Source organism: Protomyctophum parallelum (assembly GCF_964188405.1).
Source record: "Protomyctophum parallelum genome assembly, chromosome: 4".
In the NCBI taxonomy this organism is placed as follows: domain Eukaryota; kingdom Metazoa; phylum Chordata; class Actinopteri; order Myctophiformes; family Myctophidae; genus Protomyctophum; species Protomyctophum parallelum.
The window spans coordinates 8,600,608-8,627,343 of record NC_139700.1 but is presented as its reverse complement, the minus strand read 5'-3'; the positions used below and the strand labels follow the sequence as shown (position 1 = coordinate 8,627,343).

At 44.5% G+C, this 26,736-nt stretch overlaps 2 protein-coding genes across 2 annotated transcripts; one reads left to right on the top strand and one right to left on the bottom strand.

The window, feature by feature from the left end:
- Nucleotides 1–443: 443 nt before the first annotated feature.
- On the top strand, nucleotides 444–22,152 carry has3 (hyaluronan synthase 3). Its single transcript, XM_083763223.1, has 7 exons — nucleotides 444–671; nucleotides 6,744–6,837; nucleotides 9,747–9,925; nucleotides 11,105–11,233; nucleotides 12,145–12,384; nucleotides 17,203–17,304; nucleotides 17,449–22,152. Exons 1-7 carry the CDS (start codon nucleotides 669–671, stop codon nucleotides 18,376–18,378), a joined length of 1,677 nt encoding a protein of 558 aa, XP_083619349.1. The 5' UTR covers nucleotides 444–668; the 3' UTR covers nucleotides 18,379–22,152.
- A 59-nt stretch (nucleotides 22,153–22,211) lies between these two features.
- chtf8 (CTF8, chromosome transmission fidelity factor 8 homolog) lies at nucleotides 22,212–26,643 on the bottom strand. Its single transcript, XM_083762561.1, has 3 exons — nucleotides 26,498–26,643; nucleotides 24,820–24,943; nucleotides 22,212–24,067 (listed from the first exon to the last, which is right to left on the bottom strand). The coding sequence occupies exons 1-3, from the start codon at nucleotides 26,515–26,517 to the stop codon at nucleotides 23,798–23,800; spliced, it is 414 nt and encodes a 137-aa protein (XP_083618687.1). The 5' UTR covers nucleotides 26,518–26,643; the 3' UTR covers nucleotides 22,212–23,797.
- Nucleotides 26,644–26,736: the final 93 nt, after the last annotated feature.

Below are 26,736 nucleotides of genomic sequence, written 5' to 3'. Positions count from 1 at the left end.
CCCGTTGGGATCTATGGGAGCCCAGAGCCGGCATGGACTCCACAGCCCGAGGGGACGGAACCTGCACAGACGACCCGACAAGGCAGGGACCGGAACATCTGCCCCGCCGCTCCGCTCTCCCACATACCGCCGGCCTGCAGTTACAGCATCAGTAGCTGGCTGAGGACGACAGGTTGAAGTGGTGTGGAGGGAAGGGCGGGAGGGGGTACATGCCCTCGGACAGCCCCGGGAGATAGAGGGACTAGACGGAGGGAGGGAGAGAGAGAAAGGGAGGAGAGAAGTGGGGGCAGGCGGGTCGAATCTGAGGAGTGGAGGAGTATAGGGGGGGAAGAGAAGGAGGAGGAGGAGGAGGAGGAGGAGGGCGGGTAAGTTGGTTCAGCCGCCGTCGCTGAATCTTGCAGACCGAGAGGGATCTCCTGAATTAAGCAAGCAAGCCGGGGAATAAAGATGTAGTGTGAGAGGAGGAGGGAGGGGGATGGCAGAACAAGGACGCCGCTGTGCTGTGGAGTGGACTGGAGTGGGTCGGACGCCAGGTTGACGGACGGACACACAGCTGGACGGAGAGGGACGGACGGACGGACGGACGGACGGACCCACCCACGGACGGACCCACGGACGCAGATCTGGGGGACTCCTGAGGGGGAGACGGAGGGCTCCACAGGATCAGGATGGTAAGGACAGTGCTTCTTAACCCATTCTGACCTGAGATCAGATTCATACGAGGTTTCCGCCGGACACACACTGGTCTGATGAACCCATTCTGACCTGAGATCAGATTCTAAAAATGTCAGTCGCTCTTCGATTTTTCAAAAATAGCAGACCTACAAGCTCGTATCGCGCCACTCGGTGGCGCGATATGAGCTTGTAGATCTGCTATTTTTAAATAGCTAAAGCATAACATGATGCTGACACCAAAATGGGTGCCCGGTCAGGATGGGTTAAACAAAGGTGTGTTGTGTGTGTGTGTGTGTGTGTGTGTGTGTCAGAGAGAGAGAGAGAGAGAGAGAGAGAAGATGGAAAGTTTTTCAAATCAATGACTGAAAAAGCAAGACTAAGAAAAATCTGGAAATTGTGGGACAGAGAGCCAGTGTGCCCGTCGGTGTACATGTGGCAAATGTGAATAGGATGTGAGGTGGAATGATTCTCATTTTTTGTCCCTGCCTGAACCTGTGTGTGAGAGTGAGAATGATTAATGACTTTAAAGCAGAGCGCTAAGGATGTCTGCAACAGCCTTTCTGTTTTACCATTATGATGGCTAAGATGAAAGCGTGCGATTTGCGTGTAAACTATGTATTAGTATTAGTAATGATTAAAAGGAAATAAAGGCATTAATTTGTGCATCTACCGTATGTCAGTGTATCCATTCTCGTCACTGTGTGCGTGTGTGCGCGTGTGTGTGTGTGCGTGTGTGTGTGTGTGTGTGTGTGTGTGTGTGTGTGTGTGTGTGTGCTTGTGTGCGTGCATGGTTGCGCATGTGCATGCCTTCTGGCATGTGCTCCACGTGGTCGCTTTTTTTTCCTCCTCAAGGCAGGCAGACACTGACCGTTAGCAGACAGACTGCGACACACACCTCCAAGTTCCTTTTGATGATGTCTCGAGGCATCGGCCAAAGAAAACGTCAGCCTGTTTGACTTTCCACGGCATGTCAGCCATCGTCTCCATGCAGGGCTGCATGCCCCTGGGCTGGGCTGGCCTAGTCTGGTGGCCTTTTGTACAGGGATTTATCGTGATCTGACAGACTGTGGAAGGCAGAGCGTCTTCATTCATACACCTTGATCTGATCAGGAGGCAGTGAGGCCTGGGTGTGAATACTGTAGATGGATATACTGTATATTATTATATACACATGGCTGTTTGTTTTTATATGATTTATTAAATACTGCTGTTGTAACAGTATAGCCTGGTGCTCAGCAATGTCTGATTTCAGTCCCAGAAGCTGCTAAATGTTTTATATCAGAATTATACAGTATATATACTGTATATAATTTTCATAAAGGGTCCTTCCTTGCACCTCCTGTGCTGTCGCTCTCTCTACTTATATTGTAAGACGTGTTTAAATTAGAATTTTCCCAGGTACATCACTTCCTACATAATGAGGTCTGCACTATTGTAACATTCAGTATATATCCATGAATTGAGGCAATAAGGGAGCCCTCTTGTGGCAAACTGTCGGATCTGTTTCCTTCTACATCTCTTTATACTGACCTTATTTCAGTCAGACGTTGCTCCCTGTCATCATATACAAAAACAGTACAGTGTAATACATGAGTTTCCGAGGATATTATCTTCGGAAATTAACATGAACCCAGACACAGCGTGATGTTGCTGTCCCAGCTGTTGAGTGCCATCGAGTCTGTGGAGCTTGAACGGTACTAACAAGAACAGCTCGTTTTAAAAGTGTCAGTGTTTTAAACTGCTCTCTGTTAAACAGAGAGCAGTTCCGCTCCATTGACTTTGACTGAGAAAGCTGCCATCTCTGCAGCTCTCCTGGGCTTTGACTCTGAGTCATCTCATTGAACATGTCATGACTCACATTAGCGCAGCCGGAGAGAGGCTTTTGGGAGGTGAATGATGACCATGGTTTGGAGTTGAAGTGCAGGGCTATTAGCCTACTATGGTGATGAAGAACTCTTTTACCTGATGTTACCCCTCTTCTCTTCACTTCACCGAATCAATCACTTGGTCTGCCATTTCTTGCATGTACACTTCTGCTCCTCGGTCTTCACCTCTGTGGTTTTCAACCTTTTTTAATATCAAGGCCCATTATTTATTCGGCATTTGAGCCATGGACCACCATTTGGTGAGATTTAGCCTCTCAGACCCAAAACAAAAGAATATTGTGTTATTGTTGTGTGAGATTTTGTGCAACTTCATGCTGTATTGATGTGGTACCATTAGTAGAGATAACAGGCAAACGTTGATCAACATAACAATGTTTTCTGCATTCTCTAATTGTGTCTTTTGAATTAATTAAGTAATGCAGAGGTTTAACAATAATCAAACTCTTGAGAGAGTACAATGAAACCAAATGGAACTGTAAGGGTCCATTTGGTTTCATTTTCCCCATCTCCCCATCACTCCACTTCTCTTACGCTGTCGTATACTCCCTCCCTCCCTTTTCAAACCTCTAATATGTCTAGTCTACTCTCTACCTGCCCTCTCATTCTCCTTGGACCTTTCTCCCCTTTAACATCACTGTCTTCTCTTCGCATCTTCCCTTCCACCCCTTTCTTGCTTTCATCTCTCTGGTCTTTTCTCTCTCCCAGCTTCCACCGTCCCCATCCGTCTCCCATCCCTCCCACCCAGTTCCCCTCTCCTCTCTCTCTCCTGGCTGGCTGGCCTTGTCCCACGGCCAAGTTGTTTCATTCAGCCTGCCGTATACGGTGGAGCGACCCACCTCACTGCAGCCTCACCTGAGCTCCGAGTCCTTCAGTCAGCTGATCTGGATGAATGAAGCCACCCCACCCAGGGGACAGGACCGCTAATCTACAGCCCATATACGCCCATGGGAACTCCGTCCTCTGGTTTTGGGATGCAATCGATTGTGTCCCTGAATGCTTCACCGTCCTGCACTGGAGCCACGTGGTGGGAGAGTCTACCTTTTTGCTCTGCTTGGATTATAAACTGAAACATGGACAAACTGGATTATTTAACTGAAACATGGCTGGCTTTGGGAGTGATTGTTCATGGTATTGTCTTGCATGAAGGCTGTTTGTGAAATGCTGACTTGGTTCTCCCGGACCGATATCCTAAACACACATCAGGATAACGTGTGGATGGACTACACACATGATGCCGACATTGTGGACTGATTGTGAGCTGCCACACAGCACTACCAAATTATGGTATGTTGGTACTGGTAGTTTATTCAAATGCACAAGAGGAAATCTTGGTGATGCTATGCTGTATGTACAATATATAGCCAACTATACGTTCTGTTGATAACCACTTCACGCTTCTGCCGGAAACAAGATGTGACATTTAGACCATGTGTCTCACCACCAAAGTGACCAAAGTTGACATTCTTCGACTGGAAAGGAAGTCTTACTGAAGACTAAAACATTTGTTGTGAAAGCCATTTCATTTCGTGTTCAATGGGAAGCTGCTGCTCTTTGATGTTGCCGTTAGTTGTGATGGTCAGTTGTTATATTGGAACTTTTTTGGCGGTGGCTTGCCAGAATATTCTGGCAACTGGCACTTTACATTTTATACTCAGTTTTTCTGTTTTTCCAGTACAATTTCTATTTTTATACAGTATATGCATAATATTTAGGCTGTAAAACACAGTGCATGACTTAGTTTAGCCATGCTTTGTGGATAATTGCTGTAGTCCAGAGCGACAAAATGCCCACTCAGCAATATATTGGAAGGCCACCCACTCTTATTTCACTCTTACCAATCAATAACTTAAAGTACTAAACTAACTAAAGTCTTTCCCTCAAGGGGAAGTCAATTGAAAATATTGAACTCTTTTCTCAGACCCCTTTTAACACCCGTTAACTTGACCAACAGCAAAGCCTATAGTTTACACTGATGATGCTCACCAAAAAGTACTTAGCCTAGCCTAGACGTACTGTAGCTAGCCCAGACGGAGTACCTCGTGGATAATTATTGCTGCTGTCTTTCTTCCCACATTCCCTCAAGCCATCCCCATAGCCCGTTGGCCCGCCAACAACCCCCGCTGGCTACTGTGACCCTCTAATCAAACCACACTGCACGTCGCTGTGTGCTCGTTATCTCCCAGGCGCCCCCGGGGTGTCCCGGCCACGCTCTCTCAACCTGCTGTTGGAACCCCCCCCCAACCCCACAGATCACAGAGCAAGACCCCCCCCCCACACACACACACACACACACACACACACACACACCCCACAGATCATAGAGCAGGCTGCTTGCCTCGCGGCCCTCGCCTCTGCGGCCCTCAGAAGGGAAAGGGTGTTTATTATGTTGTCGGTCACTAATTCAAATGATGCACATGCAGCATAATAATGTTCACGGTGGAATGTGCAATGTGGTGGAATATAAATCTGGATTGATTTGCACGGTTCTGTTTATGCAGAACATTTGATATAGGAGCTTTGCTTGGCCTTTAACCCATTCTGACCTGAGATCAGATTCATACGAGGTTTTCCACTGGACACACACTGGTCTGATGAACCCATTCTGACCCGAGATCAGATTCTAAAAATGTCAGTCGTTCTTCGATTTTTCTAAAATGGCAGACCTACAAGCTCGTATCGCGCCACTCGGTGGCGCGATATGAGCTTGCAGATCTGCTATTTTTCAATAGATAAAGCATAACATGATGCTGACACCAAAATGGGTGCCCGGTCAGAATGGGTTGAGCTTCGTTTTTTTTATAGACTCCAAATGATCGTGTTGATTGAATGGGAAAAATACGATAACAAAATTGTAGAGATTACACTTTTTTCCAAGTCTACGATTGAGAAAAGTTCCCCTTTTCTGTCGACGCTTTCAAAATGCTAGACAATTACCCTGGGTCTCGTTTGTCTCTGAGACGGCATGCGTTGGCTCCAGTAGCCTAGTGTGTGTGACACCGTGCCAAGATGTAAACCTGTACATCCATTCTATCTGTTCCAGAGACGAGAGTGCCATAGAGCCGAATGTTATGATGATATGAGCAGCAGCGCTGAATGAGGTCTGTCTCTCCCGCTGGCGGGGAGGGCTAGGCGGGGGGGGGGTACCGGCGGGTAATTTCATGAATGAAAGGACATGATTGTTCCCCCCCTGCCCCCCATTCCTAACTGGTCTCAAGTGCTGGCCAAGCCAGGCCCGCCCTTTAATTAGAGCTATTAACCTGGAGCGAGCGAGAGAAGATGGGAGCGAGATGGAGATATAAGGCAGACGGGTGAGAGAATTAAGGAGAGGGAATGGGTGAGGTCAGGACAGAGTAGTAACAATGAAAAGCTGCTGATGCCGGTGTTTAGCCTGTAGTAGACGGAAGCCCAATAGAAATAAATCTGGGTCAAATCGGAGCACCTGCCTATCCTATCGCGGTGAATTGTGCATTAGTTCCAATACAGTATAGTATTCTGCATAGTGCTCACGTCCTCTTTCCTTGATCCAGCTTTCCGTCTGTCTACAACCAGGTACCATGATGTCACCCAGCCGTTTAATGGTTATGTTTTCACTCAGCCGAGTGCTTGTTCATGAATGGTTTTACAGAGAAGCCAGGAAATGACACTTTCCTTGAGAGAAAGCAACAAAAAAAAAGCCCTCTTATGGGCGGGCATTTGGGAAATTCCACAAGCTTCTGAGGTCATGCATGCCATGCATGCGTTCTCACCTGCCATGTGTAGCCTGTTTGTGTTGGTGGCTCATTAATGTCACTCATGTTAGTCGCTGTACAGAGTATTCACCTGCCCCAAGTACCATTTACTGGAGAGCTGTGGCGACCACTAGGGGTGTGTGTGTGTGTGTGTGTGTGTGTGTGTGTGTGTGTGTGTGTGTGTGTGTGTGTGTGTGTCCTTGTCCTTGTCCTTGTGTCTGTCCGTCACTGGTATTCAAATGCATTTTGTGCAAAACATCAACTGGTCACATTTATTGTGAATGTCTTCTCTCTCTTCAACACACACACACACACACTCACTCTCTCTCTCTCTCTCTTATAATCATGCATTCTTTATACTTTCTACCATCTTCATCTCTCACTTTTTATTTAACGTTTCATCTTCTCACATTCTGCACCCATCAACACCCCCCCCCCCCCCCCCCCCCCCCAGATGCCCTCTCGCTGCAAGAATGCTCTGAACATCGTGATCACCACCACCTTCGCGGCGGTGGTTCTCTTTACCATCCTGCTGGCCTACGTGACAGGTGAATAGAATCATGTCTTAGAATAACACGTCATGCGTGCAGACAAACATGGTACTAGATTCAATTCAATCTCTGTTAGTGGACGTGCATGGGTCCATAGAAAAACATGCATATAAGGGCTAAAAATAAAAGCCAACACGACAGGCAGTAAAATCATAAAAAAAAGTTAAAATAAATACATAACTTAACCCACAGAATGAATACATTAGGCATTTCTTTTTTTTCTAATTTTTTTATCCACGATTTTGTAACCCATTTTTCAGCCCTGTGTCAATTATCTAATGTGATCCTGGGCTCTACACACCCTCCACCAACCTAGTCCCCATATATGGGGGACAAGGGGAGAGCAACGGACTTGAACTCATGCTTCCTTCATGCCTGAGTGTCCAAGCTCCTTTACACCTGACAGGGGGGAGTTTCCCTGGTTGGACGTAGCGCGTGGAAGGAACACGTTATTCCAACCAGTTCCTTTCCCCTCCATCAGGCGCCCCGGCTGGCCAGGGGGAGGCAGTTTAGTGACCAGGATTACTGCATGTTTTTTGTGAGGGTACCTACCCTAGGGGACACGGGGAGAACATGCAAACTCCACACAGAAAGGCCCTTTCGCCAACCCCGCTTTCAAGCTGGGTGGCAAGACACTACCCGATTAGCGGGGCATATTTGACAGTTGGGGGGGGGGGGGGGGGGGGGGGGGGGGGGGGGGGGGGGGGGTGGATTTTACTCAAGTAGATGTTAAATTCCAGAATGCTTGCAGTATATTGATACTTTTACTAAAGTAAAACATGTGAGTAGTTTTTCCACCATTGCTCATGAGCTGTCATGGTCATTGTTCCCATGGTCATGGTCATTGTTCCCATGGTCATTGTTCCCATGCTCATGGTCATTGTTCCCATGGTCATGGTCATTGTTCCCATGGTCATGGTCATTGTTCCCATGGTCATGGTCATTGTTCTCATGGTCATGGTCATTGTTCTCATGGTCATGGTCATTGTTCTCATGGTCATGGTCATTGTTCTCATGGTCATGGTCATTGTTCCCATGGTCATTGTTCCCATGGTCATTGTTCCCATGCTCATGGTCATTGTTCCCATGGTCATGGTCATTGTTCCCATGCTCATGGTCATTGTTCCCATGGTCATTGTTCCCATGGTCATGGTCATTGTTCTCATGGTCATGGTCATTGTTCCCATGGTCATTGTTCTCATGGTCATGGTCATTGTTCCATGGTCATGGTCATTGTTCCCATGGTCATGGTCATTGTTCCCATGGTCATGGTCATTGTTCCCATGGTCATGGTCATTGTTCCCATGGTCATGGTCATTGTTCCCATGGTCATTGTTCCCATGGTCATTGTTCCCATGGTCATTGTTCCCATGGTCATGGTCATTGTTCCGTCATGGTCATTGTTCCCATGGTCATTGTTCCCATGGTCATTGTTCCCATGGTCATGGTCATTGTTCCCATGGTCATGGTCATTGTTCCCATGGTCATTGTTCCCATGGTCATGGTCATTGTTCCCATGGTCATTGTTCCCATGGTCATGGTCATTGTTCCCATGGTCATTGTTCCCATGGTCATGGTCATTGTTCCATGGTCATGGTCATTGTTCCATGGTCATGGTCATTGTTCCGTCATGGTCATTGTTCCCATGGTCATTGTTCCCATGGTCATTGTTCCATGGTCATGGTCATTGTTCCGTCATGGTCATTGTTCCCATGGTCATTGTTCCCATGGTCATTGTTCCCATGGTCATTGTTCCCATGGTCATGGTCATTGTTCCCATGGTCATTGTTCCGTCATGGTCATTGTTCCCATGGTCATTGTTCCCATGGTCATTGTTCCCATGGTCATTGTTCCCATGGTCATGGTCATTGTTCCCATGGTCATTGTTCCCATGGTCATTGTTCCCATGGTCATTGTTCCCATGGTCATTGTTCCCATGATCATTGTTCCCATGGTCATTGTTCCCATGATCATTGTTCCCATGGTCATTGTTCCCATGATCATTGTTCCCATGGTCATGGTCATTGTTCCCATGGTCATTGTTCCCATGGTCATGGTCATTGTTCCATGGTCATTGTTCCCATGGTCATGGTCATTGTTCCCATGGTCATTGTTCCCATGGTCATGGTCATTGTTCCCATGGTCATTGTTCCATGGTCATGGTCATTGTTCCCATGGTCATGGTCATTGTTCCATGGTCATTGTTCCCATGGTCATGGTCATTGTTCCCATGGTCATTGTTCCCATGGTCATGGTCATTGTTCCCATGGTCATTGTTCCCATGGTCATGGTCATTGTTCCATGGTCATGGTCATTGTTCCCATGGTCATGGTCATTGTTCCGTCATGGTCATTGTTCCCATGGTCATTGTTCCCATGGTCATTGTTCCCATGGTCATTGTTCCCATGGTCATGGTCATTGTTCCCATGGTCATGGTCATTGTTCCGTCATGGTCATTGTTCCCATGGTCATTGTTCCCATGGTCATGGTCATTGTTCCCATGGTCATTGTTCCCATGGTCATGGTCATTGTTCCCATGGTCATTGTTCCCATGGTCATTGTTCCCATGGTCATTGTTCCCATGGTCATGGTCATTGTTCCCATGGTCATTGTTCCCATGGTCATGGTCATTGTTCCATGGTCATGGTCATTGTTCCCATGGTCATTGTTCCCATGGTCATTGTTCCCATGGTCATTGTTCCCATGGTCATGGTCATTGTTCCCATGGTCATTGTTCCCATGGTCATTGTTCCCATGGTCATGGTCATTGTTCCCATGGTCATGGTCATTGTTCCATGGTCATGGTCATTGTTCCCATGGTCATGGTCATTGTTCCCATGGTCATGGTCATTGTTCCCATGGTCATGGTCATTGTTCCCATGGTCATGGTCATTGTTCCCCTGCAGGCTACCAGTTCATCCACACGGAGCAGCACCACCTGTCCTTCGGCCTGTACGGAGCCTTCCTCTCCCTCCACCTCTTCCTCCAGAGCCTGTTTGCCTTCCTGGAGCACCGGCGCATGAGGAGCCCGTGCCGGCCGCAGCACCTGCGCCGCTCCGTGGCGCTCTGCATCGCCGCCTTCCAGGTACTGTATGGGTAGTACTATTAGCTACTGTTGATTTCATCAACTGAGATGAAACGTGCAGGATCACATCCGGGTGTCTGTCCGCAGCATTCACACTACTACCACAGCATCTGCCAAGTGCTCCCGAGTGCACACCTAGGACAAATAAAGAGGATAGAGCACGGAGGTGCGGCCTGGTCTCCTGCGTTTGCACATGCTCAGTGTAAACAGGAACTGCGATGATGGAGTGTTCCAGCAGAGGTGCTAGATAGAAAGCTCATAACTTGTGATGTAAATAATGAGATCCAGAACAGTTGAGAATGAAACAGCAGTCACCCTTCCCTTTTCAAATGTTTTATATCATCCACAGCAAGTTTGACACATAACATAAGAAAATATACAAAAACATTAACATTTAGTAAATGTACTATTATTTCAGTTCAGGGTCAGCAACTCTCATGCACCTCTAGCACCTCTGCTGGAACACTCCCTCATCGCAGTTCCTGTTTACACTGCACATGTGCAAACCTCCCGCAGGAGCCCTGGCCACACCTCCGTGCTCTATCCTCTTTATTTGTCCTAGGTGCACCCGGAACCATAGTGTGAATCTGCCCTTAGTGTCCCATTGGCCGTATAGGGCTGGTCTCCCATTGGCTTAGAGGCCAGCCAATCATGAAAATCATTGATCAGCTCTGCAAGCTGATAAAAATGTTTGCTGATTTTTCGCAGATGAAAACTAAATAAAAACTAAGCTACAGTATGATGATGACTAAAACTAAGACTGAATATATTGACATATCAATATATTATTATTATTATTATTATTATGTCAATATATTGACATATATTGACATAAAATGAGATTAAATTGCAGGGCTTAAGGGACGGACTAGTGGAGAAGAGATCCAGTAGAACTAAAATAGGCCTACATAGTCATTTAGAAGGTTTGGTTACGCTCTGAAAATAGTAGATCTACTATTACTACTACTAAATCGGCTACTTTCAGCATGCAAGTAAATGTAAAATCAGCCATTACGACGCCATCGAGGCCTGCCAAATGTTTCTGTTTGTCGACTCAATTAACTGTAGATTTAGTCGACTAAATCGTATAATATTCAGTCGACTAAAACTAGACTAAAACGACTATGGACTAAGACTAAATCATACATTTTTCTGTCCAAATCATCCCTGCTTCCACAGGAGGACCCGGACTACCTTAGGAAGTGCTTGCGCAGCGTGCGGCGCATTTCCTTCCCTGGCCTGAAGGTGGTGCTGGTGGTGGACGGGAACCGGCCTGAGGACCGCTACATGATGGACATCTTCCAGGAGGTGATGATGGCGCTGGTGTTGATTTCGTCGACTGTCTGAAACTAGGACGAAAAATGTTCCGTCGGCTATCATTCTTTTCACCGGCGGAAACTATGTGAAAACTAAATAGTAAAAACTAAGCTACGATGACTAGAACTGAGATTATGTTGACGATTTTGTCGACAAACAAAAACTAGACTAAAATGTAATAGGGAGGGACTAGTGGAGAAGAGATCCAGTAGAACTAAAAAAAAAACAAGTCATTGTATGCCTGGTTGCATGCTGCAGCCGCTATTTTCAACATGCAACCAAGTGCCAAAATATATATTAGCAGACTAAATCAACACCACATGTTGACTAAAACCTCATGACATTAGTCGACATTTGAGATGACTACAATGTGACTAGATGAAAATGTATAGGGTATGCATATGCATAAAGTGAGTGGCAAATCAAGTGGCAAAGTGAGTGGCAAAGTGAGTTTAACCCATTCTGAACGGGAACCCATTTTGGTGTTAGCATCATGTTATGCTTTAGCTATTGAAAAATAGCAGATCTACAAGCTCATAGCGCGCCACCGAGTGGCGCGCTACGAGCTTGTAGGTCTGCTATTTTTGAAAAATCGAAGAACGACTGACATTTTTAGAATCTGATCTCAGGTCAGAATGGGTTCATCAGACCAGTGTGTGTCCAGTGGAAACCTCGTATATTAATCTGATCTCAGGTCAGAATTGGTTAACGTTGTTTGATTGCAATCAGACTTGGCTGTCAAGGCCAGAAAGTAGTTTTATTTTGCCACAGTAGGCGTTCCCGCGTATAACTTCCAGGTATGATGACGCTGTCACGTGCATATACCCTCTGTTCAAAAGACTACGACTAAAAAACTAAATCAAAATTCTTGTCGTCCAAACTTGGACGGCGTGCTGGTGCAGGTGATGGGCGGGGCGGAGCAGGCGGGCAGCGTGGTGTGGAAGGGGAACTTCCACAACGACGGCAGCGGCGGCGCCTGTCTCCTGGGCGGACGGGCCACGGTGCACATGGAGGAGGCGTCCCGCGTGGCCCGCCTGGTCAGGACGTGTCGCCACTCCTGCGTCATGCAGGAGTGGGGCGGCAAGCGGGAGGTGATGTACACCGCCTTCAAGGCCCTGGGAGACACCGTGGACTACATTCAGGTGAGAGCATATTGGATGTGATTTGATTCAGCACAGAATAACAACGATACAAAAGAAAACACAAAATAGAAATTAAAATACTTCTAAGTAATCTAAGTACGACATGATTAGAGAAGAGAAGATATCATAATACAATCATAAGTCAATCAGAACATCCTTCAATTTGTTCTTATATAAGTTAACCCATTTAGGCCTGACGTCGAAATTAAAAAAAGTCTTCTGGAAGAATATATATTCAAAGATTTGTGCCGCATTTTTACGATTTTTCAAAAATAGCAGACCTACAAACTCGTAGCGTGCCACCGAGCTTGTAGATCTGCTATTTTTCAATAGCTAAAGTATAACATAGTGCTTAGTTAAAACACCAAAAGGGGTTCCCGTACCCTAAAATACTTCAAAGTAATCTAAGTAAGACATGATTAGAGAAGAGAAGATATCATAATACAAAACAAATGTAATCATCATACTATAATTAACCGAATGTCTGAATGAATGAATGTCAGAAACACCGGCGTATCTCCTCATTGCCTGCACCAATCGCTCCCACTTTTCACACAGGCATTGACCATAATAATATGGAGGTCTTAACGGAGCCATTTTTTCAATAAGATTAATAATGAATTTATTAGTGAATAAAAACCCGTTTATTTGTCCGTGGTCTATCTCCGACCGAGCCACACTATTAGCTCTCCATGCCAAAAGAAATCTGCACGCTCCCAGAATCCAGCTAGGCTACATTTTACCGACGCAACTGTCATATTTACTGTACAGATATTGTTTTTACATCACCACACGATCCCACGGGCAAAGTTGCTGTGACGTCATAATCGTCTCCACCAGCACAGAGGCACCTACCCTTTTTCACACCGCCCCCAGGCAGGCATTTGACCACACGGGCAAAACAACTCAGACGACAGACGCATACTACAGCTATTCCCAGGGCTCGACAGTGCGACTAGGTACTCGCATTTGCGACTAAAAATATCACCGTGCGAGTTGTAAAATTAGATTTGTAGCACAGGTGCGACTACAGGATTTGACCATTCAATCGTGATAAAGACAAGTCTCTGTCTACAGCCCAGGCCGTAGCGTAACGGTCTGGGCACCGGACTGGTGATCCAGTCGCGGTGTGCCGCGGGTTCGACTCCCGGACCCGACACGGCCTTTACCGCATGTCATCCCCCCATCTCTCTCCCGTTTCCTGTCAGCCTACTTTCTATCCCTTAAAAAATCAATAAAGGCGTAAGCCGCAAAAAAATATCTAAAAAAAAAAGAAAAAAAAAAAAAAAAAAAAGTCTCTGTCTACAGCAAGTGCACATTCTATTGTCGCGGTTCTATACCTAAATTTATATTTCTGAACGGCTGTGTCGTTCGCCAAAAAGAGCAGAGCTACAAGCTAACAACGTGTCGAGGCTCAATGCGGTGTTCATTTGAAGATCTGTCCCTTTGCTCCCACCGCACCGCCCCTCCCTGTGTTGCTGCTCAGTTCTCTTCTCTGTAGACAGAAGGACTTGCTAGGACCCCGACACGTTGAAACGCTTGAATACTAAAGTTATTTAGAAAGTTTGTAATGTTAAAACATCAGTTGATATAACTTTTAACCAAACGTGGGTGAAACAGCGTGCAGCTGCGCACGTAAAGAGTGCACGTGCGCACGCACATGGAGTGGACGGATTGATCTATCTATCTATCTATCTATCTATCTATCTATCTATCTATCTGCATACCAAACTAATAGTCTATCAGTATAAAAACAAATTGATTATATAGATTATATAAAAAATATGATATCCAGATTAATATCAATATTGTGATCATTTCTGAAAAGATATTGTGATATAATATTTTGTCATATTGCCTGCCCCTACCTCATATCACTTTATTAAAGAAAAATCACACCTGCGTGAAGTGAGGGGCACTCTTATCATCATACATCATGATTTAATTTACGTCATATTTAGCAGAATTTTGACCTAATTTCGTTATCGCTTGGACACCCAGCAACATATCCATATCCACTTTTGTGCCCAATCCAACTTCCCAAGACCATCTGTAAACAATTCCCCACACTGAACATAATTTGCTGTTCATATATTCAGAACGGTAAGGACTAGTACATTAAATTAAGTGTTCTGGTCAATCAGAACATCCTTCAATTTGTTCTTATATAAGTTAAGAGAAGAAAGTTGTAAACCAGTTGAGTATTAGTCCCACAGTGTAGTACCTCTGTATTTAATGGAAAACTAGTTCAGTTATGACTAGTTAAGTATGATAAAGCATGCCGCGTCATCAGCACCCATACCACCCTAGGTGGGGTTGGCAAAAGGGCATTTCTGTGTGGAGTTTGCATGTTCTCTCCATGTCTCCTGTCTGCCGTATTCATCTATTTCATCTATTCATCTCTATACTGCCTCCCCCTGGCCAGCCGGGGGGCCTGATGGAGGGGAAAGTAACTGGTTGGAATAACATGTTCCTTCCACACTCTACAACCTACTGGGGAAATTCCCCCCTGTCAGGTGATGAGAATCAGCCTGCTCACTCCTCATGCATTGAAGGAAGCATGAGCTCAGTTCGGGACCCTCCCCAGGTTGGCAGAGGGAGAGTAGCCCCCAGGATTACAGCTTAGGGCCGGCAATTGGCACCACGTGAAAAAATGAGTTACGAAATTGTGGGATAACATTTTTATTTTATTTTACAATTATTCCCAGATAACACTATCATATTGTTTTATCCTCTGGGTAGCCTTCATTGCTGCTATAAAGGTTTTGGCACATGGCCAGATGGCCTGCATTTACTCGGCACTGCATTGCTGATTTATTTTATCTTCACTACTCGTGTACTGATGACTCATAGAGGAAGACATATGCCCTGTGTAGGAAGCTAGTTTAGATGCATATGTGGATATCACATAAAAATGTATTTGGACAAAGACCATTTTGGATCAACCTTATTCTATATTCCATTAACCACAGAATTCCTACTCTCAGGAGAACATTTGGACAGCCTTAGCAGGTCACATACTGTACATTGGATAGCCTTAGCAGGTCATACTGTGCATTGGTCGGATGTACTATGTACGGATGTACTACAGTCCAACAAGCAACAGTCTGACATGCATAGCCAGTTAAGACACATGTGTGGCCGGTTAAGACTCACCTGTGGCTCCAGACATGCGTGGCCGGTTAAGACACATGCGTGGCCGGTTAAGACCATAGACATAGAGTATATATGAATAGAGAAGGCACCCAGAGGAAACCCTGAGGCGAAATGGACATAGTGGCCGAATGAAGGTATTGCAGCCTGGCCCCAAACACATGAACGCGCTGGTCCGTTGACTATCATTGTGCACGTTCACGACGGCAAGAAATATATATATATATATTATTCTTTTTAATTCTTCCTTGGGCCACAAGGGGGCGCTCACGGGCCGCTAATTGGGGAACCCTGAGCTAAGTGCTTACAATTTACAATTTAGGCATTTAGCAGACGCTCTTAATCCAGAGCGACTTACATTAAGCAAGAACAAAAAAGCATGGGAATACATCACATAAAAAGCATTTATCATGAAACATGCGTAAGCTAAGAACGTAACAGTGGAATATCTATATAATGAAGCTATACATATAAACTATACATATATACTATACTATGCTATACATATGTACTATGACGTGCTATGACTACATACAATGCAATTATAGTGCTGTCTACATAACATTCTATAAGTCTGTATCAAATGCTATCTAAGTCTACAGAAATGCTATCTAAGGGAAGTCTACAGAAATGCTATCTAAGTGCTATGGGCCATGATGGAGTCTGAAAAGGTGGGTTTAAATTCAGTTGTGGACTGTGTCCCTTTTTCCACACCTTGCTGGCATTTACGGTACTGGGAAATCACAGTGCATATCTCTATGGCAACCACATGACCTATAGTCCTAGTCTATTCAGTATTTAAGTCTGACGTCATTTTGTAGTGCTACGTTACGTCCGGGTCCAAGTGGCACCAGCTCCCGTCCGCATCTCATTGTAAATTGAATATCTAAACGCGTGAATCTTTTTAAATTGACGTTATTTTTCAGAAAGGAAGGCATAGAGGGTTAAAATGGGTCTTAATGCTTCCAACTCGAGTAGAATTATTAATGTTTTGTACAAGTGTCTATGACAACAAAAATATATGATGTGGAGACAATAAAGACTATTATTATCATTATTATTGAAGGTGGCAACAGTCCATTTGCTCGGTAAAATATTTCGGGGGATATTTAGAATGTGTGCAGGCTTGAGTATGTTGAATCTTTGTTTGTTTGCATTAATGAGGATTTAGTTGACACAATAAAATAAAATGGCGATAGTATTCTATGTGGGGACGGCCTGTCACAGCCAGATTTTGGAGAGCAGCGCAGCTTTGTTGTTGCGAGGAAAGCGGTAAAATGAGACTTTCGTGGTTGTTTTCGTCTCAGATTTAGTCCGACGTAGCGTCACAGTATAACACCATGGGGACACAAAAGCGACACAAAAGTAGGACCCGGAAGTATCTCAGGAGGGGGGCGCTCACGTCACAGCTAAAATACTGAATACCAACCCACTGGTGCATCCTCCTGTGTCCTTGGTGTGTGCAGGTCAAAGGTCACAAGAGTTGCTGACCCTGTGGTGTGTGATTTCAATAAACTATAACCAGCTGGGTGCAGCTGTCAACAGCCTCTCATTTCCTTATCTGCACTTAAGTACTAATAACGTAACGACAACACACTGAAACACCTGCAGCCTCATGCAGGTCAGATGTCCCCTCACTCACTGCATGCCATGGTTCTCTTCCAGGTGTGTGACTCAGACACGGTTCTGGACCCGGCATGCACCATAGAGATGCTGAAGATCCTAGAGGAAGACACCATGGTTGGAGGGGTCGGTGGAGATGTTCAGGTACTGTGTTTATATCACATTGATTGTGTCACACTATATATGCCTTGTGCGCCTCGTGATTATAGAGATGGCTAAAAATTATTATTTCTCTTCTCTTCCATGTTGTTCTCTTCCTCTCCTCTCCTCTCCTCTCCCCTCCTCCAGATCCTCAACAAGTACGACTCGTGGATCTCGTTCCTGAGCAGCGTTCGCTACTGGATGGCCTTCAACATCGAGCGGGCGTGCCAGTCGTACTTCGGCTGCGTCCAGTGCATCAGCGGCCCGCTGGGGATGTACCGCAACACCCTGCTGCAGCGCTTCCTGGAGCCGTGGTACCACCAGACCTTCCTGGGCTCCAAGTGCAGCTTCGGCGACGACCGCCACCTCACCAACCGCGTGCTGAGCTACGGCTTCAAGACCAAGTTCACGGCGCGCGCGCAGTGCCAGACGGAGACGCCCACGCGCTACCTGCGCTGGCTCAACCAGCAGACGCGCTGGAGCAAGTCGTACTTCCGCGAGTGGCTCTACAACGCCCTGTGGTTCCACAAGCACAGCCTCTGGATGACCTACGAGTCCGTGGTCACGGGCTTCTTCCCGTTCTTCCTGGTGGCCACCGTCATCCACCTGTTCTACCGCGGGCGGCTCTGGAACATCCTGCTGTTCCTGCTGACGGTGCAGCTGGTGGGCATGGTGAAGGCCACGTACGCCTGCTTCCTCCGCGGCAGCCTGGTGATGATCTTCATGTCGCTCTACTCCCTCCTCTACATGTCCAGCCTCCTGCCCGCCAAGATCTTCGCCCTGCTCACCATCAACAAGGCCGGCTGGGGCACGTCGGGCCGCAGGAAGGTTGTGGTGAACTTCATCGGCGCCGTGCCCGTCACCGTGTGGGTGACGGTGCTGCTCGGCGGCGTGGCCTACACCATCTACTGCGAGACGCAGGAGCCCTTCAACGAGACGGAGAAGGCGCTGCTGATAGCGGGGACGATACTCTACGCGTGCTACTGGGTCGTCCTGCTGGTGCTCTACCTGGCCATCGTGGCCAAGCGCTGCAACAAGAGAGAGGAGCAGTATCACCTGCCGTACGCAGAGGCGTAGCTAGCAGCAAGACGGTGTCATTCTAATAGGGGTTCCGCTGACCCTGTGAACTGATAGCTACAGCCACTGGTCCCGTTATCCAGCAACACTCCACATGCCTTTATCATGTCTTTATCAATGGTGCTAAAAGAAAAAAAGTACGGCTATCTGATCCTACAGTATATGAGAAGCAATATTTTTGTCCGACTTAACTCTCAGACGATCGGAGAAGTACATGTCTCCTTTCTTACGTCACACGGGTGCTTCACAAGGGAAAAACCAAAGTGAACGGCGTCGGGCAACACAGTACTGGCCTGTTCATGCACCTGCGCTGCTGGAACTAGTACTCTCAGAAGGACAGTGCAGTACAGTATGGGTACAGGTTAGCTGTGCAAACTGTGACAAAATAGACTACAGCAGAGCAGTGTTGGTATTGGGCTTCTCGTAAAAATATAAAGCACACATCACACCAAAGTGAGCTAACGGACACGCCGGCCTCAATTGGACCTGCAGTAGTACTACAGTGTCTCCGTATGTTACCTGTGCTGATACGAGTGCTTTACTGTCATTTATTCCTCTCTGAATTACGAAGATAAGGAGATACAACTGGCTTGAGAGAGTGTACTATAACTGACAAACAACGTCACTAAATGGAATGGATCCGCCTAAGGAAAGGGACTCTAGGGAAGTTTCCAATAAACCAGCTTTGAAAAGAATGTGAAACTTTTAACGCCGTCAAACTAGAGAGCAGTTGAATGTAAAAGGCAGACTGACTTTGTCACGACGAGACTGCGATAGCTTGAATGGTTATGAGCCTAATATATACTGTACTGTGTCATGCGACCCTGTTAATAACTTATTTTTAACTTAAAAAAACATGACGTGGATCATACAAAATATCTTTTGAAAATCTGTCATTCTCAGCGAGCCACGACGATAAATTATGCTCCAGGCTCCAGATGAGACTCATGATCCGAGACATTTACCCACGTATCTGTCATTGGCCACAAAATGGCACAATCACCTCCAACAGTTGTATTTTTGTAACGCAGTTATCATTTATCAATATAGACAATCTAACATTTCTACACACAACGGTATAACATACAGTTATATTTTTGGTGCTGGGACAAAAAAAAGAGAGGAACTAATGAGGTCACAGTCTCATTATCAATTCAACATACAGCACAGGAACCTGTCTGTGACAAATCACGGTTTGTATTTTTCTACAGGCACTTTTATATAGATTGTGAAGGTGCCAAATCATGTTTCTACAACGCCTGAAATGTCCCATTGCTGGACACGGTTGTATAACTTAGGATATTTGTGTCCTTTTACATTGTTCATTCACTCCTTAATTTACACTGGTAAGACTGATGACCAAAGAGAAACCTTCTGAAGTGAGAGCGAGAACATTTTTAGAAACCCTGCCTTTACATTTTCTAGTAATGTGGCCTCTTTCACAGCAGTGGCTTTAGCAATGTATTGTAACTTTTTAATTAAAGTTTTGCATAATTTAAAAAAACATATGTGATTCTATTCACATTTCAGGCGGTTCCGGTCCTTAAATGGCCTGTTGTACGGATGTGTAACACTTTTCCATTTGACTCCCATTTTGTTTTATCAAGCTTGAGCATATCGTAGTATAAGTGTCTACATTGAAACTTATTTTTGTCTGTGGATGTTTCCACCGTTGTGCTAGATATATATGTAATACATTTTATTTCAAGCAGGGCCCTCTGAGTTGATACTTGAACATGCAAACAAAGACACAAAAGAGAAATGTTTGTTTACCGAGTTAGTTAGTTAGTCTTTCTGATAGTCGACCAACAGTGGACGTTGTGTTACAAATGTGATGGAAGATTTCCATCTCTAGACACAGAGATGGGGCTTTTCATTATTCATTATGAATTCTTTCTTTTTTTTTGGGGACACAATTGTCCCATTCATACCAAATAGAGAACTATCCATTACCAAGTGACTTCCCTGTTTCTTCCCACACATGTCCTTTTCCCAAGTTAATAATAACTTGTTTATATTTGTAATTTATTCCGCCGTTCTTCATTGTGAAAGAAATACGTTTTCAAGAAACTGTTGGAGCAAGTGTGGAAAAAATGCCTGTGTCAAAAATCTACAATATACTGTAATAGACACGATGTCTTGTGCTGCAGATGTTGAGGCTGATGGAGGCGTCTGTTCTTCAATATCGTTCCTTTTTCCCTGGTGTCAGTGGGTTCACCGGAGGTATATGATAATGTGTTGGCCTCTGGCAGCAACTGTTCTGCTTTGCAGCATTTGGTTTGGCAGTGAATCAGATTCTGCTACACGAGCAGCTAAAAAAACTGCATCCTCAAACTTAACTAGCCACGGGCATTAAAGCCCTAACATGCTGTTTTCAAAGCATTAGGAAGAACCCAGGAGATTATACAGAAACACTGTAAACACAGTACCTGTCCTGTTCATTCCACACATTGAGACAACTGGACATTGTAGTCTCATTTGTGAACAACTGACTGTAGATCCTCGGACAATACTCAAACTGCCAATTTAACTCTTAAAACCGTCAGATATGCAGTCGGAAGCAACCCTACATAAAGGTTTATCCACTTTTCTAAGCTGACGTGAATCTTTATGAAACGGTACAATATATACATTTTGCTAAGAACATACACTTTGTAGTGCTGAAATGGAAAGCGTTTTTCTTTTCTATATTCGTGATTGCCTTATACGGTGATGATCACTGACTGGATGTTAGTTATCCCAGCTTTTAATTTTGTAGGCTACAAACAACCGCAAATCTGGCCTTTGTAGATCTGCATAAGGGATTATTTTCCGCTCATTATCCCTGAATAAAGACCACATGGTTTTTCTGTATCTTCCTTCAAACCAGCATGAAGTCATGTGAAGGAGAAAAATCACACCTGTGTGAACTGAGTGGTGCAACTCCCCTCTCCCCCTGCCTCTCTCTCTCCCTCTCTGTAATTAGCAGGCAACAGTGCAACACCATCTCTCTCTCTCTCTGTTTCTGGCACAACAGTGCCACTTTTGCCCCTACTGGTACTCATAGTCACATAGGTTAGGACGGACATTGCTGTTCCTTGGAGTGGTTGCACCACTCAAAAAAACCGTACCCTTGAATTTTCCAAAAAATGGTTTAAGGCATGAATTTAAAAGAAAAACAAAAAAACATGTTGACTGTGTGCTGGTACACATGTGTGAGGTGTTTGTGAATGTATATTGAGGAGGTAAACCTGAGCAGTGAGCACTGTGGAAAGGGAGATTTCACAGCAATTGAATGAATAACTCCCTTCAGTCAGCACAGTGCAGCAGTGGGGGTGGGGGTTTCTATGGTCATAATGGGTGCAGGGGTAAAGAGGGGAAACACCCTTAATCAAACACTTACATAACTACTGTAAATATACACTGCAGAAAACGGTAATTCTCAAGAACTGAGCTAAACGTTAATATTTATAATCATACAGCTGCCTGTTCTAGTCTGGCCTTATCCAATTCCATTGTATGCTATGCTCGTGATGAAATGAATGTGTGCAAGCAATGCTTCTGTTAGCAAGCGTAATGTTCACTGGTATAAGTGAAGTGCAACATATCAATACTCAATAGAAAGGGAGAACTATTTTCCTGACGCGCTCAACAGTTCAAGTGGAGTTTTCCCCAAGCTGCTTGCTTGATTCCTATCCATGTCCATCTATTATAGCCATGTTAAAACGAGCACCTTATAACACCAAATCTGATGCGAGACTGCATGGGGCAGACCTGCATTTCACAGAGTATTTTCAGGGTGTTTGCGTTGAAACAGACTTGTGTCAAAATCAATTGTCAATCACGGTGTCTGTGATTACCTCTGACTTAAATGGAAATGCTCTCGTGATACCGGTTTGGATATTTAAGTTTTTATTTTATTTCAGATATTGTTTATGTCACAGAATTGTTGAGCCAAGCTTTGGTAGCTTACCTATGAGGTTTACATTTCAGAAATATTCTAAAAGTAATATATTTTGTGTACTGTAGATATGAAAAATATTCTGGGGTTGGGGGTTACCTATAATTGTAGCACAAACTTGGAGGATCTGTACACAAATAATGGTAGTAGTTTAACGTTATATTATGCTCAGTGTTCATTACAAGAGTGTTTGGATGCCAATTCTCAAACCATTCTAGTTCAGTGGTTTTCAACCAGTGGTCTGGGGACCACCAGTGGTCCTTGAGGGGGTTCCAGGTGGTCCCCAACTAAATGGAGTTGGTAACAAAATGGACCCTTATTAGATCTGTATCTCTTGAGGGGACAATTTGGTTTCATTTTATGCTCTCAAGAGTAAGAATATTGTTAAATACCTGCATTAGGCTACATAGTTGTCAAGAAGTCTACACAGCATGTAAAATAATTGTCATTCTGATCAACATTTGCCTGTTATCTATCCTATCGTTCCACATCAATACAGCATGGAATTGTGGGCAAAATCGTATCCGACAACAAAATATATTCATAAGTTTTGGGCTTGCGAGGCTAAATCTGATCAATCAAATCTCATCTGTGGCTTAAATGCCGAAAGAATAATGGGTCTTGATATGAAAAAGGTTGAAAACCACTGTTCTAGTTTAAACAGACAAGAGTATGTAAATACTTACATCTTAGAAAATGACAGTTCAAATGTCATGACGGTGCAGCTCTACAATATTCCCAAAATAGGTACATTCCTTTCACACAGCAGACTGCACAGATAAAACAAGCAACAGGATACGGCAAAACAAAACAAATTAATGAAATTTTAGAAAGAAATTAAAGAAATGTGGTTTTGTACCTAAAGCATCATTATTTTCAACATTTACAGTCATTGGAAGCCTGTATGTTGTTTTCTTTCTGAATAAAGACAATGTCCTTCTTATTCCTACTTTGTATTCAATTATCCTTACCCCGGCCTATGCATATATGCAGAGCTCTGTTCCAAAAAGGGGATAGCCATGTTGAAAAGTATTACTTTATAAATAATCTTAATACCTCTGCTGACAAATTAGCAATATTTTGGGCAGGGATGTAATTGTGTTTTGGGGAATATTAAATGGTTAAAATAGTCAATCTTAAGACACTATTAGTATGGGAACAGAGTAACCAGATTATTTTAGAGAGAGAACGCTTCATAATATCCATGCTCTTGATATCCCCTCCTCGGCCTGTAGGAAGGTAATCTGCTGCCACCTAGTGACAATGTCCTGCACTCGCCACCATGGAATCTCCACATCACTGTGCATTTCCAGCTTGGACAGGGCAGCCCATTGCTTCACATACTGAAGATGCTATTTGTTGCAGCACGCCACCACAAGATCAGACAGGGCTATACCAGCAATACAAACCTTAATACCAACCTATCGACACTCTTAAATGCAGTCTGTTGAATTGTTTCTGCCTCCACACTGTGGCACGCTACACCTTCTTGGGTACGTTAGTAATGATAGGTTTGGGTCGCGTCTTAAATATGAGCTTCCTCTTGACGAGGGCAGTGACGGAGTAAGAAGTGGAGGCCGAGTCTTGCTGCTGTTCCGTGGCCATGGGTTCGTTGTTGTCGTCATTGCTGCTCCCGGCGTTGTGCGTCGTCATGTGGCCGGGATGTTTACTGAGGACGGCATAGGGTTTCTCCAGTTTCACTATCTTCCCGTACAGAATGTGATGCCCCACGATCAGTATTGGCACCCCCTAGTGGAGGGAGAAGAGCAGAGTGAAGAACATATTGGCAGACACTGTCATGTAGCACTACTACGTCCAATTCATTTCAGTTATGTTTTCTGCTACTTTAAGAGAGGTTTAAAGGAGAAAGCCACACCAAAACACATGTACCCTGGCCTGAATCAGCCTATAATCCTGTCCCAACATACATGTTTTGTTGGCCCTGTTCTCCATTTTCCTCACCCCTCCCAGTGTCTCCCACAGTAAAATGCCACTAGAATGGTAGAAAGCTTGTTGTCTTCATTCTAATGTGGGTATTTTAGTAGCTCCAAACCTTTTTTCCCCACGAACTGTCTATTAATAGACAAAAGAAATATGTTTGGAGCCACTAAAATACCTGCATTGGAATGAAGACAACTAGCTTTCTAGTACCATTTTATATTAGCTCATTTTACTGTGGGAGGGGTGGGGAGAAATGGAGAATCTATGAAACAATTCATGTATGTTGGGACAGGATTATAGGCCGATTCAGGGCACATGTGTTCTGGTGTGGATTTCTCCTTGATGTTTTCTGTTTAAAGCCACAGTAGTTGACTCCAGGTCCACTGTCCAGGTGCCACATTTTGAATGTATAGTAATCTTCAGCTTACAGATTACAGGGGGGGGGGGGGGGAAGAGAATTGCGGTCTCAATTCTCGTGGAGGACAATTACATGGATTCACAGGCTCGCGCAGCACTACGACAAGAAGAAGAGAATAAGGAGGAGGTGGTGTGTTTATTACCTCCTTGGTATAGAGCATGTCTCCCATGACGTTTCCAGCTAGTCCAGAGTCCTCTCTGGCCACCACCTCTCCCTGGAGCTCCACCAGGAGCCACTCCGGCAGGCTCTTACCGTCCACACTGCCCCTAAAAGGAAGGAAGGACGGACATTGATTGATTGATTGATTGATTGATTGATTGATGAATTTATTTACAGATTGGAGAATTACAGTACATTTCAAGCACAACTCAATACAAAACTGTTAACGACACCATAAAGTATCACACTTGTTTACAATAGGGCCCACCATGTTCAATTCATCAGAAATGATGACGCAAGTAACACTCACTCAGTCGTCATGGATTCAATGGGATCAACCTAGATCAGTGGTTTTCAACCTTTTTTCATATCAAGGCCCATTATTTATTCAGCATTTAAGCCACGGACCACCGTTTGATGAGATCCAAAACTAAAGAATATTCTGTTGTCGTTGGATAATATTTTGCCCACAATTCCAAGCTGTATTGATGTGGTACGATAGGAGAGAGAACAGGCTGTATTGATGTGGTACGATAGGAGAGAGAACAGGCTGTATTGATGTGGTACGATAGGAGAGAGAACAGGCTGTATTGATGTGGTACGGTAGAATGTAGAACGTTGATCAAAATGACAATTGTTTTACATGCTCTAATTGTGTAGACTTCTTTTAAATTAAGTAGCCTAATGCAGGTATTTAAAGGACCACTTCACCACTTTTCAATTTATCTTCATATAATTGGTCCTCACACATTTTCATGATCTACTCAGTCTGTGTCTCATAGGAGGGATGTGGGTTAAGCAGTGGCTGTGGGTTAAGCAGATTTTTTTAAACACGATTTAAAATAAATAAATAATTTTGATTTTTTTTTAGAGAATAGAAAGCCTGCAGTTTCTATTAGCTTGGATGATGTCACTGGTGGATTTCTGAACTGCCCACAGCCCTCCCATGAGACACAGACCGAGTAGGAAAAGATGGTGGCATTTTATATTCATTTATATATGTATTATTAGTGAGGACCAAATACCAATTATATGAAGGTATGTTGAAAAGTGGTCCTTTAACAATAATTTAACTCTTGAGAGTCCATTTGGTTTCATGTTATGCTCTCAAGAGTTAAAGATCTAATAAGGGTCCATTTTGTTACCACCTCTCCATCATTTAGCTGGGGACCACCTGGAACCCCCTCAAGGACCACTGGTGGTCCCCGGACCACTGGCCTAGATAAATAATGCTTTTATGCTTAGATGTCATTTAGAACAATATTGCTGGGCTGATTTTAAAGGCCTACTGTACTGTACATAACAGGACTACAGTTGAAGACAACACACAGTGTGAGTAGATGTAACAGATGCTACAGCCTACAGAAATTGTGTCATTTTATACTGAGTAGTAGCCTACCAAGTCCAACTATATTTAGATCAAGACTAAAAAAACATGTGAACATGAATGCAAACTTTTTAGACTAGACATTAGACTAGACATATGATACTAGTAGATATTAGTAGATGATGTAATTCTGATGGTGAATTTGGGGACTTTATACCAACTCCAGGGGAAATGACAATGCAGGAGTCCTGCTGCAGGATGTGTCAATTAAGTGATATTTTAGAATACAGATGACAACAAAAGCGACATTTCTTGACACACTTAAGTTACTTACCGTATAACAATTTGAACCATAGTCCTCCTCCTGACATATGACGATGGAAGCGGAAACCCTTGAAGCTGGACTCGATCGTTACTAACGTAGCCTACTGCTAACTAAAGTACAGTAGAAAAAGCCAAACAGCAGCATTCATTCATGTATCAGACGTACCGTCCCTCTACTGTCTGTGTGTGACACTTTCCCGCCAGCTAGGCGGAGTTTGTAAGTGGTTTGTAAGTGGTCACTCACTCACG

Coding starts and splice junctions, on each gene's coding strand:
- has3 (XM_083763223.1), top strand. Junction 9,926..11,104: donor TCTGCATCGCCGCCTTCCAG/GTACTGTATGGG, acceptor CTGCTTCCACAG/GAGGACCCGGACTACCTTAG. Junction 12,385..17,202: donor ACACCGTGGACTACATTCAG/GTGAGAGCATAT, acceptor GTTCTCTTCCAG/GTGTGTGACTCAGACACGGT.
- chtf8 (XM_083762561.1), bottom strand. CDS start 26,517: ATGGTTCAAATTGTTATACG. Junction 24,944..26,497: donor ATGGTTCAAATTGTTATACG/GTAAGTAACTTA, acceptor CCTTCCTTTTAG/GGGCAGTGTGGACGGTAAGA. Junction 24,068..24,819: donor ACATGCTCTATACCAAGGAG/GTAATAAACACA, acceptor TCCCTCCACTAG/GGGGTGCCAATACTGATCGT.